Source organism: Raphanus sativus, unplaced genomic scaffold (assembly GCF_000801105.2).
Source record: "Raphanus sativus cultivar WK10039 unplaced genomic scaffold, ASM80110v3 Scaffold2358, whole genome shotgun sequence".
NCBI classification, from domain to species: Eukaryota; Viridiplantae; Streptophyta; class Magnoliopsida; order Brassicales; family Brassicaceae; genus Raphanus; species Raphanus sativus.
The window spans coordinates 1-15,977 of NW_026617666.1; the positions used below are offsets into that span (position 1 = coordinate 1).

The 15,977-nt window shown below is 32.7% G+C and overlaps 2 protein-coding genes and 1 long non-coding RNA gene across 4 annotated transcripts; 2 read left to right on the forward strand and 1 right to left on the reverse strand.

Moving 5' to 3' along the window:
• Positions 1 to 277: 277 nt before the first annotated feature.
• On the forward strand, positions 278 to 2,873 carry LOC130505540 (replication protein A 70 kDa DNA-binding subunit A-like). Its single transcript, XM_057000143.1, has 9 exons — positions 278 to 807; positions 897 to 1,161; positions 1,232 to 1,328; positions 1,405 to 1,529; positions 1,619 to 1,703; positions 1,799 to 1,925; positions 2,001 to 2,182; positions 2,281 to 2,401; positions 2,486 to 2,873. The coding sequence occupies exons 1-9, from the start codon at positions 661 to 663 to the stop codon at positions 2,720 to 2,722; spliced, it is 1,386 nt and encodes a 461-aa protein (XP_056856123.1). The 5' UTR covers positions 278 to 660; the 3' UTR covers positions 2,723 to 2,873.
• Positions 2,874 to 3,005: 132 nt separating this feature from the next.
• Positions 3,006 to 15,431, reverse strand: LOC130505542 (uncharacterized). 2 transcript variants are annotated; one of them, XR_008941728.1, is made up of 12 exons: positions 14,937 to 15,431; positions 14,491 to 14,547; positions 14,185 to 14,253; positions 13,960 to 14,096; positions 13,788 to 13,856; positions 13,561 to 13,697; positions 13,189 to 13,312; positions 7,617 to 7,721; positions 7,340 to 7,399; positions 6,863 to 6,929; positions 3,614 to 3,672; positions 3,006 to 3,116 (listed from the first exon to the last, which is right to left on the reverse strand). It is a non-coding gene; the product is annotated as an uncharacterized LOC130505542 (long non-coding RNA). The 2 variants fall into 2 exon arrangements; XR_008941727.1 differs by lacking the exon at positions 7,617 to 7,721 and having other exon boundaries at positions 14,937 to 15,426.
• Positions 7,761 to 13,176, forward strand: LOC130505541 (uncharacterized). Its single transcript, XM_057000144.1, is given in 6 exon segments — positions 7,761 to 9,656; positions 9,742 to 10,330; positions 10,394 to 11,070; positions 11,151 to 12,227; positions 12,310 to 12,789; positions 12,792 to 13,176. Coding segments are annotated over 6 exon segments (4,524 nt in total). The 5' UTR covers positions 7,761 to 8,047; the 3' UTR covers positions 12,884 to 13,176.
• Positions 15,432 to 15,977: the final 546 nt, after the last annotated feature.

A 15,977-nucleotide genomic window follows, 5' to 3' on the forward strand; every position in this document is an offset into this window, starting at 1 on the left:
TTGATCATCAAGTAGTTAGTGGAGTTATTTTTTTTGATTTTATGTCAAGGGTATTAAAAATAACGATTGTTGATAAATTTGTTTTAATTTTTAATATGTACTTTCTGATTTAAATTAAATATCAAGTTAGATATTGGATAAGATAAATGTTAAATTTGGACAATATAGTCATTTCACTTATGAGTAAGTGTAGTTTTAAAAAAATTAAAAAGAATATGTAGTTTTCAAAATATAATCACATCTAAGTGTATTTTTCCAAATTTTCCCTAAAAATCAATACAATTAAAACAGCAGCCCTTTTTCAGACTTCCCCTTAAACTTTCAAACTATTTACTGATACATGCCACTGCCTATTAATTAATTAAAAAATGAAATTCTCGATTTCTTCTATTCAGAAATAAATTCTCGATTTCTTCCATCTCAACAAAAATATATTTTCGTTGTAACTTAATATATCTTAACAAACTGAATATGATAGATTTCTCTAACCAATTATATCTACAATTATTTATATCCTTAGAATATGCTTAATATTTTCCATTTTAATTGTATCGATTATCCTCTTTCTACTTCGACTACATATCCTATATAAATATCAATGTCAAACACAACAATTCTATTCATTCAAAACCTCTCAACTGTTTTCGGTGCTCTACAATAATGGAGTCCTTAATCGAAATCAGCAACTTGAGTGATCTTAATCTTTTCAAATCTACATGTCGAGTCCATGTTAAAGTTCTTCATACATGGGAGTTTATCAATCTTACAAATGGTTCTTCTCTTGAGATGGTTTTAACAGACGAAACCGTAAGCTCTGCTCACAAACCTTTCGTTTTTAAAATAGCAAAACTTTTAATATATGAACTGAGTGCATCTTTTATTGTTTCATGATTTAGGGTGTTAAAATCCATGCGAGTTGCAAAAGTTCATTAATCCAGCGACTCCAGATGCATTTTCGTGTTGGAAAGTGGATAGTTATTACTAAATTTCACTTAAGTCCAGCATCTGGGGTTTACAGATACACCAACCATGTTTACAAAATGCAATTCGGGGATCAGACTACTGTTACTGATTCTGATATGCGATGCAACAACATGTTCCTTGATCTTAAGGATTTTGCCACCATTTTGAATGGTTCACTTGACACACGCTATCTTATTGGTATTGTTTTTTTTTAAAAATACATTAACGTATGTTATGATTTATATATAACTGTTTTATTCTATGACAGACGTGATTGGTCAGGTAATGGACTTTGGCGGTGTGGATATTGTTAATCATGCAAGGAAAGAAGTGACCAAGATGGTGTTTACTCTAAGAGATGGCAGGTACGTATTTTTAATTGTATTGATTTATTTGTATAACTATAAAATTTAAAGTTTATATGTTTTGTTATAATCTCAGTGACAGACGAGTTAGATGCTGCATTTTTGGGAAGTTAGCTGAAGTTTTGATCCAAGAACAAAAACAACCAAATAATGGGGATATTTGTTTGATCCGATATGCTAAGCTCAACAACTACACACATGGTATTGATAATTAAATATATTTTAAAAAGTCTTTGATGATTATATTATATCGTTAGTATTGTTTTTCTCACACATGTTATATTGTCCAGATGAGTTACAAGTATCCAATGCATTTGATTCTTCTCTGGTGATGCTAAACCCAGCAATCAACGAAGTGGAAGAACTAAAACAGATGTTAGTTTTGAATAACCTAAAGTACTTATTTTCTTCTCTGACTTTTGATAGTAATGAATTAATTTTTTATATATTTTACTGTTTTCTACTTATAGGGTTCATGCTGATGATAACTCCGTGAATATGTACCAACATGTTGGAAAGATTCACAACCAATCAAAGCGCATTAAATGGTCACAGTTTCCTTTCAAAACCATTCAGGAAATGAAACACACAGATAAGGTTTTTTGTTGAGTCTGTAATACTTACAGTGTGATTGATCGCAATATGTTCTGACAAATATATATTGTTTTGTAGGATGCCAAATGCCGAATAATTTGCACTGTTTATGCCATTGATACATTGAGAGGATGGTATTATTGTGCTTGTGTGGTATGCAACAGGCAGGTTCTGAAAACGAGGATTGTCTATGATGACATGGATTCTCCAAGCTGGTTTTGTGATTTTTGCCATCTCACTGTTACTAAAATTAAGCCAAGGTCATTTGTTGTGTATTTTAGCTTTGGATTTAATTTTTTTGATTTTTAAACAATTCTAATGCGTTTAAATTTTTTCCAAACAAAAATAATCTTTTCAGGTACAAATTGGATTTGCTTGTGCAGGATCAGACTGGTGAATCCAAAATTACACTTCAAGATCCAGTTGCTACATCTATTGTGAAATATTCTGCTGCAAAAATCGTAAATGTTTTGTCTGATGTAAGATATATTTTTAATTTTTTAAATAGGCAAAAATATTATTTATTTTTGATACCTGGCATATAATTGAATTTTTATTAACAGAATGGAGATCCAGATGTGTTACCGGCTGAACTTGTGGACATTGTGGGCAAAACATATGGTTTTGGTATCTCAGTTGATGAATTGGAAAAATTCAATGCTTTAAAAGTTTGGAATCTGAATGATATTATGTGGAAGAGAATCAAAGCAGTTCACCAGATGTCGATTAGTTCAAGGAAAAAGCAATGCACCAATGTGATCAAGATTGAAGACAAAGATCATACTGAAGACACAGATTAGTGTGCTGTTTTATTTTTAATTTCTAAATGTCTATTGGTTTTATGTTTTTTAGGGTTAGTGCATCTATTTTATGTCTTGATTTATTTCTATTGTTTTTTTAAACCTTGGTTTTCAGTTTTTCATTGGGAATAAAATAATAATTTCGATTTTATATAGGAAAACAATAAATAAAAACGAGTCTGTTATGATACAATAACCAGTAAAAAATCTATATCACTAAGCATATTATCTCCATTTTCCTAACTAACCAGATTCAGTTCCATTCCTAATGCATTTCTAACATTTTATCCTTATAATAAACCGGACATACCTTAATTTTGGATTGTAACATGTCGCATGTCAAAATTGTATTGATATTCCGCTTTTATATTTCTTCAATAAGATTCCCTGCAACCTATTTACACATTATATAACACACACTTAGATAAAACCTGAGATTATTGTTATCACATAAATCAGAATATAATACAATTTAGTGCTTTTGAGTCAGAATTTACAATAATATTGTGTTATAACTTATAAAAATACCCAATTTAAACGAAAAAATGATTTGCAAATCTTTCAACTAATAGATAACAGATCTTATGCTCTTATCAAAACATAGATCTTTTATCAATCATTTAACTGAACTGTTAAGATCTTATCATCATAACAACCAACTTGAAATTGAAGAATCATATCTCAGCATTATTGGGAATATTCTAACGACTATTTATTATATTCTGATTCATCCAACTATAAAGATTTTTATTTTGAAAATAATATCTGATACCCATGGCTTTCTCTAATCTATTTATTTGCTATATATACATACTATTCGACATTAGCAATCTTACACCGTGAGAGAAACAAACTCTTAAGATAATGAAAGCTACTCCAAAACTATCATACCTGTCTGACATCAGGCCATTCAAACCTGAATGGTGGGTTCAAGTCAAAGTTATTCATATCTGGAAACAACAGAGTGATTATGGTGAGACCATGGAAATCATTTTTGCTGATAAGAAGGTAAATTATTTTTATATGCTTCATTTTTACAATCAAAGCAGCATTACAAAGAGTGATATAAATTATATAACTCTAACCTATAAATCTCTGTTTTCAATGATCTAGGGGAACAAAATTCAAGCAACATGCAAGAAAAACTATTTGCTTAGTTTGGGAAAAGAATGCCGTATGGGTGAATGGATAAACATAGAAAATTTTCAGGTAACTTCAGCAGGAGGAGCATTCCGACCTACCAATCACGCTTACAAGCTGACGTTCATGAAGTTCACCTCCATTGCGCCGTATGAATACACTAATAACGATATGTTCCTGGATTTAGTGGATTTCGACAAAATATTGAGTGGAAAGCTAGACAACAATTTTTTGATTGGTATGTTTTATATTTATTTTTATCTCATTTTTTTTGTTTAATCATTATTTATTTATATAACTTCTGTTTTTGTTTTATAAAGATGTTGTGGGTCAAGCCATAGATATTGGTGAAAAGATAACTCTGCAATGTAAAGGTGGGAAAGAAAGAAAGAAGATTGAATTCACTCTAAGAGACATTAAGTAAGTATTAGTAAAATAATGACATTGATTTTATAATTTTTTCTGGATGCAAACTAATTTTCATGTATTTTTAGTGATGAACGCATCCCATGTTGTTTTTGGGAGAATTTTGCTGATACTCTGGAATCCTATTCAGAAGATGCACAATTTGGAGTGGTTGTGTGTTTGATCCGATTTGCGAAAATTGGATCATTTAGAAGTAAATATCTTAACTATATTTATTTTATAACTTTAATCTTTATATTTAAAGAGTTGACTTTTTTATATTTAACGTTCATCATTTGTTTTTATTTGTGTGTTTAGATCAACTCCAACTTTCAAATGCTTTTGATACCTCCCAAATAATGTTCGATCCACCAATTGATGAGAGTGATGCTTTGAAAGAAATGTAAGTTGTTCGATGTTATTTATGCAAATGTATATGTCAGGTTTAATATCATCTTCTAATTATATGTCAAACTCTCCAGGTTTAAGTGTGATCCAGCAAACATGTCAATGGTTGAATCTAACGAGTTTGACAAACAGTTGATTCGTGAACCTAATAAGGTTATCAAAATTGACAGCTGGGATCAGTATGAAGATAAAACCGTTGCTGAACTTGTGGCTTCTGTACAGGTTTATTAACAACTTTTATGATAACTACAACATTTATTTATAATGTAAATTATTTTTACTTTGTCTACACAGGTTGGTAAATGCAAGGTTGTGTGTACCATCTATGCTATAGATACGGATTTTGGTTGGTACTACTTTGGATGTGATCTGTGCAACACAAAAACTTTTAAAGTACATCAAAGATACCTTACATCTGGGAAGGAATTGGCAGCCCCTATGTTTTGGTGTGAGAAATGCAATGCAAATGTTACTAATGTAACTCCGAAGTAAGTAAATTTATTTTATTGTTGGAGATTTCATTACTATTCCATTTTTATAGTTATATAATAAATTTATTTTATTATGTCCAGGTTTAAACTTCACTTGCTGCTTAAAGATAATACAGGAACTACCAAATTCATGTTGCTTGATACTATTGCTAATGGAATTATAGCTGAAAGTGCTGCGAAAATTCTAAAGGGATCATTCAAAGAGGTAAAATCAATCTCATTTATATTTAGGTATATATGAATGTTTTTAATAAAAATTCAAATATAAGTTAAATGTGATTTTTTTAATAGATTGAGGATCCCGAGCTTTTGCCTCAGTCACTTAAAGATGTCATTGGAAAAACTTTTAAGTTCGGTGTGTGCGTTGAAAAAAATAACGTGTCTTATGGAGCTGAGTGTTACAAGGTTTCTAAAGTTTGGTCTGTAAGCAACATGCTAATGGTTGATTCACAATCAGAGACTAAATCTGCACGAGAAATCACCCTCACTGGTGATGAGGTACTTTAATATCTTTATCAAACTCTTTACTTAAAATATAAGTTTGTTTACATAGTGTATAATTATTGATTTTAACAGATGTCTCTACTTACTGACGGTGAGGAAAGTTCGGTTACTAACAGAACACCAACTTCTAAGCGTTCTCAAGATGACAAATATGAGGTCCCTGAACTCACCTCTACCTCAAAAAGGTTTTGCTCAAAAAGTGTCAAGATCGAAAAGTAATCAGATGAGGAGATGAAGATCAGTCTGTCGAACTAGGAAGTTGGATTCAAATTTGTGGTTTTTTAAGTTTAGAGAAATAATTGTCCTGTTTAGGAACCGAAAAACTATCTTATAATTTTTTTTTTGTTTTTATGTTGGTTTAGTATGAAATAATTATGAATTCAACTTTAATCCTAAACTTATCATTGTTGCTCTGTTTTTTCAAAAAAATTGTTATGACGTTTTTGGAGTTGTTCTTTCTTTTGCCTTATTATGCTTAGTTTATGTTTTTAGTTATCATGTTGAGTTGAAATATTATTGATCTCTAATTATAATTGACCAACTTCTATTCCATATAATAAAACTTGATTTTATTCACGTTCATTTATATAATGTATACCAATTATTTGTTCCAATCAAACATATTAAAGCAAAGTGGTCAAAGGAGTTTATTATGTCGATTTCATTATTAACAGGCAAGCCAAATGTATTAAAGATTTATCTTAATGAAGATGAATGTTTGTGTATATTTATATTTTAAAACTATTGACATATTATTAATAATGCATGCCTGTATAGAAGACTACTTAAAATTGATATAGAGTATAGTTACATTTTTATGTAACCACTTGCAAAACAGTTAAACATATTATCCTACATATATGCTTATCAGATCGTACTTTGTTGATTTCCATTAAATCCTAAATCTAAACTGCAGGCTGCTTCTACATAAAATCCTAACAGAAAATACAATTACCAAATACTTTTACGTGGCCTGTGTAATTCATATTTCCAATTCTTCGTGCAACACTATAGCGATCAAAACTTCACAGTGCAATGAAGGAGATAACTGAAGAGGATAGAGTGCAAAAAAGGAAAAGGGTCAACAATTTTGATGCTTCTAAATATCCTAACGATTTTATGCATATCCCTATTAGCATGTCTAAACTGCAATCAAAATCAGGAAGTGTTTTTACGGATTTGACAAACTTACCTGTCCAGATGGATTCGAGAGGGTCTGTCAAACGCTCAGAAGAGTCAATGCCTCCTCCAATTGCACGCTGCAAAGGTAAATGCTATTTGTCATTCACATGTGATTTTACAAGGTAAGTCTGTTCTAATAGATTTTTTTACAGAGAACCCGAATATAAGAAATGTTTCAGCTACAAAGAGGAGCAAGCTGTGCAACGAAGTGTTCAGTAAGAATAAATTCTGACACATACATTATTGTTCCTACACAATATCTTAAATTATAAAAAATTTCATTGCTTATTATTCATAGTTACCAACAACACACAAGCTGGAATCAAAGGGTTGTCTCCCTATGGTCAGGGGTCTAATATCAAGGAAAAAAAACATTTTTCTTATACCGGAACAAAAAAAGCATTCCCATCTATTCTTACATCTACCAGCACGACCATTCCGTTGAAAAGAATTTTCGGCAGGATTTTAAGAGATCTTCAAAACTTACCTCAGAATACAGTTCCAAATGGATATCATTCACCATCTCTTCTTAGTCCATATTCAACATCTGAACATTGCAAGAGTAAGATTTATATTACTTATGAAAATCTGTACATTTTACTATTTGCTATGGTCAGCATTATATTACACAGATCGGCTAACTAAAACAAAACTGTCAACTTCAAATAGTTGTATACTTAACACATATGTTGCTACTTTCAGAATATTTGTTTTGTCATATCTATACATTTATGAAAAATAAATAACTTTGTAACTTTGATTACCAGGTCAAACATCACAGAGAGATACAGATTTAAATTCCGGTACTAAGAAGCGCAGTAATGGTGTACGAAAAGCTTCTGCCAATTCTGTTTCGCGCCAAAGGCAGACTGCATTAGTAATTGGAACTAATAAGTCCAGAATTTCGGATCCATCCCAGGATGGGAATTCTTCAGATAAATTAACGAGCACTGAAGGTATATAACATGACTAGATTTGATATTCTATAAACAAAATTATATTAGTTTGTATTTTAATGTAAGGAGTGATATATAATGTTGCAGTTCCATCAGAAAGTGAAGATGAGCAGTTTTACGACTTAAGCAGTCAAGAAAGTGATACAGTATCTAACAATTCCGATCATGTTCAAGCTTTATTTAGAGATTCTCGGTCAGAGAAAGCAGAAATTGATTCTTTTCTGTCAAGGATTAGAAAAATGAGTGAAAGCAAGGGGAAATGTCAAAAAAAGCAGAGGACACAGCCTGTGCCAAAAACTATTGGTAAGTGCTTTAATATTATTGTTATTACTATAGTATTTCTGATACTGAACATCGATGTTTATATATATTGTGTAGACTATGTTGATGAGGGTAATCCTACTTTCACATGTGAATATTGTAAAGCAAAAATGTGGTACGGCGAACGACTCGAACGGAAGAAAAGGACAAAGAAGAACCCTGTTTTCTCTCTTTGTTGTGGTCAGGGACAAGTGAAGTTGCCTCTTCTTAAAGAAAGCCCCTTGCTTATAAGGCAGCTATTGTTCGGGGATGATGAAACGAGCAAGTATTATCAAGATAATTTGAGAGCTATTAATATGCTGTTCTCTTTTACCTCTCTTGGTGGAAAAGTTGACCGCTCAATGCCAAAAGGACATGGACCACAGCCATTCCAACTTCATGGTGAAAACATGCATTTGATGGGAAGTATGAAACCGGATGAAGGTGATTCAGCAAAGTTTTCTCAGTTGTACATTGTTGACACTGAAAATGAGGCTGATGATAGAGATTCTGTTATGAGGTATAACCGTCCTATATTAATTTTAAGTTCTTCTTCGCTGAATTTAAATATATTGAGACAATTGTTGTTTGTATTTGACAGCAAATACAAGAAAGCTGCTGACAAGGAAAGAAAACATAATCTGAGAAAGAAAATTATCGAGCTCCTTATAGAGATGTTGGACGAAGTTAATCCCTATGTGAAGCAGTTTCGATCTGCACGTGAACGTTTTGGAATTTCTGGAGCAGAAAAATTTCATATGAGGATTGTGAGCAATCGTGAGAAAGATGGAAGGACATTTGATACTCCAACTGCCTCGGAGGTAGCTGCTTTAATACCTGGTGATTTTAATTTAGAGATGGATAAGCGTGATATTGTTTTGCAAGAGAAACAAACAGGCTGGCTTAAGAGGATTAGTGAGATACATCCATCTTATCTTGCACTTCAGTATCCTCTCATTTTTTGTTATGGTGAGGATGGTTTCAGACTGGGAATAAAAAAAGGAGCCACACCAGCTACAGAGAAGCTGAAGAGGGACCACATCAGCATGAGACAGTGGTTTGCCTATCGAATGTTTGAAAGAGATGGGGAGTGTCATACTCTTTTGCATTCAAAAAGATTATTTCAACAGTTTTTGGTTGATGCTTTCACTACCATTGAGACGAACAGGTTAAGTTATTTGAGGCAGAATCAGACATGTTTGAGGTCTGATGGTTATGACTCTATAAAGCAGTCAGAGAACCAAGGAAAAAAAGATATGAGTGACCAAGGACAGCGATTTTTTCTGCCAGCTTCTTTTACCGGAGGACCAAGGTACATGAAGAATAACTATCTAGATGCTATGGCCATTTGCAGACATTTTGGTTTTCCAGATCTTTTCATCACATTTACATGCAATCCAAAATGGCCAGAGATTACTAGATATTTGTCTCAGCGTAAATTGAAGACAGAAGACAGGCCAGAAATTGCTTGCAGAGTTTTTAAAATGAAGTTGGATTCTCTGATGGAAGATTTAACTGATAATGAGATATTAGGGAAAACCGTTGCATGTAAGTTTTTTAATCATCACTTTGATTTGAGTTTATTTAATTTTAATTGTATTGATACATCCTAATTTTAAGCTTTTATATGCAGCGATGTTTACTGTTGAGTTTCAGAAGCGGGGTCTGCCTCATGCTCATATACTGTTGTTCATGCATCACAGTTCTAAGTTCCCTACTACTGATCACATCGACAATATCATTTCTGCAGAGATTCCAGACAAATCGAAAGAGCCAGCACTTTATGAAGTTGTGAAAGACACTATGATTCATGGTCCTTGTGGAATTGTTAATCCGAATTCACCTTGCATGGAGAATGGCAAGTGTTCTAAGCTATATCCGAAATCACATGGTGACAAAACGACTGTAAACAAAGAAGGGTTTCCAGTTTACAGGAGAAGGGATAATGATCGTTTTGTTGATAAGAATGGTTTCAAGTGTGACAACAGATATGTGATACCTTATAACAAGGATCTTTCACTTAAATACAGAGCTCATATTAATGTGGAGTGGTGCAATCAATCAGGGTCTATTAAATACTTATTCAAGTATATTAATAAGGGTCAGGACAAGATTACTATCGCTGTTGAGCCAACAAAGAGAGGAGCTTCAGAGAACAATGAAACCGGCCAGACTTCAAAGGAAGAGAATAAAAATGAAATTAAGGACTTTTTCAAGGGCAGGTATGCTTATTAATTACATTGTTTTTTTTTTAATTCATTATACAAATTTCGTGTGTATTTAAGTCTCATTTCATTTTTTTCCAGATATGTATCTGCTTGTGAAGGTGCATGGAGGATTTTGAAGTTTCCCATTCATTACAGATCAGTACCAGTTGAGAAGATTTCATTCCATCTACCAGGGAAGCAAATCGTTGTATTCAAAGACGATGACACCTTTGAGGAAATTACAAGTCGTGTGATGATTACCAACACAATGTTTTTGGGTTGGTTTGAGCTGAACAAGGTTAGTGCTGTTGCTAGGAAGCTTACTTTAGCAGAAATTCCTACAATGTTTATTTGGGACAAAAAGTCGAAGAAGTGGAAAGACAGGAAACGAGGTTTCAGCATAGGCAGAATTAATTATGCACCACGTAGTATTGAAGAAGCTTATTATCTACGTGTGTTGCTGAATATTGTTCGAGGCCCAACATGTTTTGATGACATAAAAACATATGAGAATGTCCTTTACCCGACCTACAAAGAGGCCTGTTTTGCGAGGGGTTTATTAGCAGATGATCAAGAATATATTGATGACATTATCAGGACAAGCTTCTCAAGTTCTGCTTCTTACATGCGGCATTCTTTTACTGTCATGCTTATGTCCAACAGTCTATCAAAACCAGAAAGAGTTTGGGAGGAGACATGGGAGATTCTTTCTGAAGATATTCAGTATAATCAAAGAAATCATTTTAACAGACCAGGTATCATCACCAATACAATATAGTTTCTTATTTGTTGTGTTATATTTATATTGTTCTCATTTTTGTTTTTACGATTACAGGATTGTGCCTTAGTGATTCTGAAAAAAAAGAAGGTGCTCTTATTGAGATTGAGAAGATCTTGAGAAGTAATGGAACTTCGCTAGATAACTGGGATAAAATGCCAAAACCCTTTCGCGACGTCAACGCTTTTCAGAATGTGTTGATAATGGATGAGAAGAGATATGACCGAGATGAGTTAAGAAAGGCACATGACAGTGATTTTTCGAAATTAACTGGCGAGCAAAAGAAGATATATGAAGAGATCATGGATGCTGTTCTGAAAAAAAAAGGTGGTGTTTTCTTTGTTTATGGATTTGGTGGAACCGGGAAAACCTTTTTGTGGAAATTATTATCTGCTGCTATTAGATCCAGAGGAGAGATTGTTTTGAATGTTGCTTCAAGTGGTATTGCTTCACTTTTGTTACAAGGAGGAAGGACTGCACATTCAAGATTCGGTATACCAATAAATCCTGATGATTTTACTCTGTGCAATCTGACTCCAGGGACTGATGCTGCTGATTTGGTGAAAGAAGCTTCTCTTATCATTTGGGATGAAGCACCAATGATGAGCAGACATTGTTTTGAGTCACTTGATAGGAGTTTAGCAGACATTATGAGAAGTGCAGAGAAAAAGCCTTTTGCAGGGAAAGTTGTTGTGTTTGGTGGAGATTTTAGACAGATATTGCCTGTCATTCACTGTGCATCAAGGACTGAAATCGTTCTAGAGTCTCTAAATTCATCTTATCTCTGGAAACAATGCAAGGTGCTAAAACTTACAAAGAATATGAGGCTACTTTCCACTGACATGACTGCCGAAGAGTTAAAAGAGTTGGAAGTGTTTTCTCAGTGGATTTTGGACGTGGGAGATGGATTGGTTGGTGATGATAACGATGGTGAGGCACTAATTACTATACCAGATGAGTTTCTTATTACAGATTCAGATGATCCAATAGCATCAATAAGCAAAGAGATCTATGGAGATGCAACAGCTCTACTTCAGAACAAAGACCCTAAATTTTTTCAAGAAAGAGCGATTCTTTGCCCTACAAATGAGGATGTGAACAAGATTAACCAGTATATGTTGGATCAACTTGAAGGTACTTAAAATACTATCTCTAAATCGATTACAGTTGTAGCTTTAAAAATTATTGTTAACTACATTTTTTATATATATTTCAGGTGAAGAAAAAATCTATTTAAGCTCCGACAGCATTGATCCATCTGATACAGGGTCTGTTAATGATCAGGCTCTCACTCCAGAATTTCTCAACACTATCAAAGCATCAGGTTTACCAAATCATAATCTCCGGTTGAAGATAGGATGCCCTGTGATGTTGTTGAGAAATATTGATCATGATGGAGGATTGATGAATGGGACGAGGTTGCAAATTATAGATTTGTATGATTTTTGTGTGAAGGCCAGAGTTATTACCGGAAGAGAAGTTGGGAAGATTATTCTTCTTCCAAGATTGTCTATTACACCTTCAGACAAGAAGTTGCCATTCAAGATGCGTAGAAGGCAACTGCCTATTTCGGTGGCTTTTGCTATTACCATTAATAAGAGCCAAGGACAATCTCTCTCAGAAGTTGGCATATTTCTACCTAGACCAGTGTTTTCGCATGGGCAGCTCTATGTTGCTATATCGAGAGTCACATCCAAAAAGGTTTGAAAATATTGATAGTTGATGAGGATGGAAAGCCTCGGAAACAAACCAAAAATATTGTTTTTAAAGAGATTTTCCAAAATCTCTGAAGTTTTTTTTGTTTATAGACTATGCATTGATTTTTTATTTAGAGACTATATTTTTGGTTTCACAACTTTGCGTGTGTGATTGCGCTGAAATAATACTTGCTTGAACTTTAGGAAAAGTTTTTGCATATAATAGCCAATTTCGAGACACTCACTAAGCAAATATGGTTGTTTTATTTTCAAACATAAATCAGTAGATAAATTATATATTATTCAAATCACTTTATTTATCAATATCTATCAATGACTGCTGCTGTATTACTAAAATTTATCATTGAAAACGTTAAAGCGTTAGAGGTCTTACTTACTTGGTTAAGTATGAATTGTGAATGTGAGGTATCTCCCCAGCTAAGATGTTGGTTCTTCATCATTGATCATGAATAGGTCCTCTCTAAACGCTTTCCGCCGCACTGGATCAGTGTATTAATCAACCTGTAGATATTAACATACTGCTGGATCAGTAATTTGTTACAATACAAAATAGGAGTATATAATAAGATGTTTGTAGAATATACACTATCTTAAATAGTTTATGTATTAGATATATATGTGTATATATAAATAAGGATATCATTCCACAAACTGATTGCTTCTAAGCATTTCGATCTACCTAATAACATCAGTTCATATATCTGACTTATTACTGCTGCAGCTATTTAAGTCTAACAATTTTAGTTCACCTGTCAAAGAAAGGGAATAGCAGAGTCTGATTTTGAAACTGAACAAGATGTTTCGTTCCAAGTAAATTAGGAATGCTCTTCCACCTTTGACTCTTCTTCTGTTATATTTGTGTCTCCAATCAACTATCATATCGTTTCTGATATTGAAATATGGATATAGGATTGTTAAAATTATAAACACAAAATAATAAGGAAAATTAAAACCGAGAATATGATATGCCGTTTACCTGGGATATAAAGCGAGTCTGATTCTTCAATTTACTTTCAAAGAACCCTTTTTGAGCAGATCCGCATAGCTGATTCAATAGATACGATATTAGGTAGTATTAGTTGTTATCCTAACCACTTTTTCAGACTTATTACTGCTGCAGCTATTTAGGTCTAACAATTTCAGTTCACCTGTCAAAGAAAGGGAATAGCAGAGTCTGATTTTGAAACTGAACAAGATGTTGCGCTCCAAGTAAATTAGGAATGCTCTTCCACCTTTGACTCTTCTTCTGTAACTTTTGTGTCTCCAATCAACTATCATATCGTTTCTGATATTGAAATATGGATATAGGATTGTTAAAATTATAAAAACAATATCGTAAAAAATTAAAACCGAGAATATGATCTGCCGTTTACCTGGGATATAGAGCGAGTCGGATTCTTCAATTTACTTTCAAAGAACCCTATTTGAGCAGATCCGCATAGCTGATTCAAGAGATACGATATTAGGTAGTATTAGTCGTTATCCTAACCACTTTTTCCTACCAAAAATATAGTTAGTCATTGGATGGACTATAAGGTGCATTATGGAAGCCCACTTTAGAAAATATATAGATAAGGTGTTTTTAATAGTAAAGATCGTAATCCCATTAAATGTTTAATTAAACTATACAATTAAAAAAATCCAGACAAAAATACGGCAAAATGAAAGCTGATAATTACCTGATAATAAGATCTTTCTTTGTTTGGGTTGGATTGTTTGGTCGTATTCATTTACTCCTGAAACAAATCAGAGAAGTAAAGTTCATTAAAAAAAATACACTACCATTAAAAGTATGTTACAAAGATTTGTAATGAATATTTATATATTCATTTTAACCACTTGAAAACAAATTGCTAATGTTCTGTTTTAGTCTCGGATAGAGAAGGTAGCCAAAATAAAGGAAAACTCATTGCAATTGATCTTGACTTTGCAGTCTGTAGCTCCTAAAAAATAATATATGTAAATAGTCTAACATGCAGTTAAAGCGGACAATGAAATCAAACATAGAAATAAAATCAAGGACCACAAGATGCGTGATCTTAAAAAGACATCCTAAACAGAGTAAAATCATCAATTATTATTATTTTTACTAAACTAGAAATCTTAAATAAAGCAACATGCTTACCGATTTGAGAAGATAATGTTTGTGCTGAAGATCTGTTTATCGGGATATCAGATCCAAAGAATCTCATATCGGTAAACGCTGGATTGAGATGATCTTTCAACAAGAGAACTGTTTTGCGATACAGAGGAATTGGGGTTTCAAATTCTTTCTCCAGACGGAATAGATGGAGTGTTTCGAAGGATTGTTTCGATTGCCAGGTTTCTTCCTCGATTTCGTCGAAGAAAGCTTTTTGAGAATAAAATATTTTTGTCTGAATAAAACTGAATATTCAGACCACTATTGTTTTTTTTCATCTAATCGATATTACAACTTTCGGGCTTCTATATTTGTGTCTGAAGCCCATTTGATGTTTAAATTGGTATGTGCATTAAAGCCCATATTTATTTAATTAAAAATGTAAATTAAATGTAAATATGTATTTTAAGAACAATATGAATTAGTTATTGGCTTATATATGTTAAACCATTTGTAGTTATTGCATAATCAAAATTACGTTCATAAAAAAATATTAAAAAATTATGGGCTTTATATATATATATATATTTCAAAATCATATTTATTTATATATTTGTATTTTATGCCAAACTAAACAAAAATAAATCTAAATGATTACAACACAGCTTACAAAATATACCAAATTAACCATCTTTCTATCATCTAAGTTTCCAAATTTATATAATATAACAAAGTTTTAATCTTTGCAAACTAAACTTTCGAAAAATAGAATCAACTTTGGCCCGAATATTTAAAAGGACATCCCGCGCTTTTCAAAGCGCGGGTCAAAACCTAGTAAACATGAAAAGTGTAGGCCATTAAGCAGACAAAATATAATTAAACAAATGGAATAATGTAACCCACCTTCATCTTCACCTTTGCCTTGTTTATAAAATCTCTCTCCTTAAAGCTATACTCAAGGTTAAATCGAAAACCTAATTCCCATAGCATCAAACACAATTTAATCCTAAAATTAAATTCGACCTTGGAATCAAGAATTGTCATCAACACCAATCATATCATGAGTAGCTCTGGCTCTCCTTGTGG

Bases quoted from the DNA above. Each gene is read 5' to 3' on its own strand.
- LOC130505540 (XM_057000143.1), top strand. From the start codon at position 661: ATGGAGTCCTTAATCGAAATCAGCAACTTGAGTGATCTTAATCTTTTC. The intron at 808-896 runs GTAAGCTCTGCT...TTCATGATTTAG, and splicing joins TGGTTTTAACAGACGAAACC to GGTGTTAAAATCCATGCGAG. The intron at 2,183-2,280 runs GTCATTTGTTGT...TAATCTTTTCAG, and splicing joins GTTACTAAAATTAAGCCAAG to GTACAAATTGGATTTGCTTG.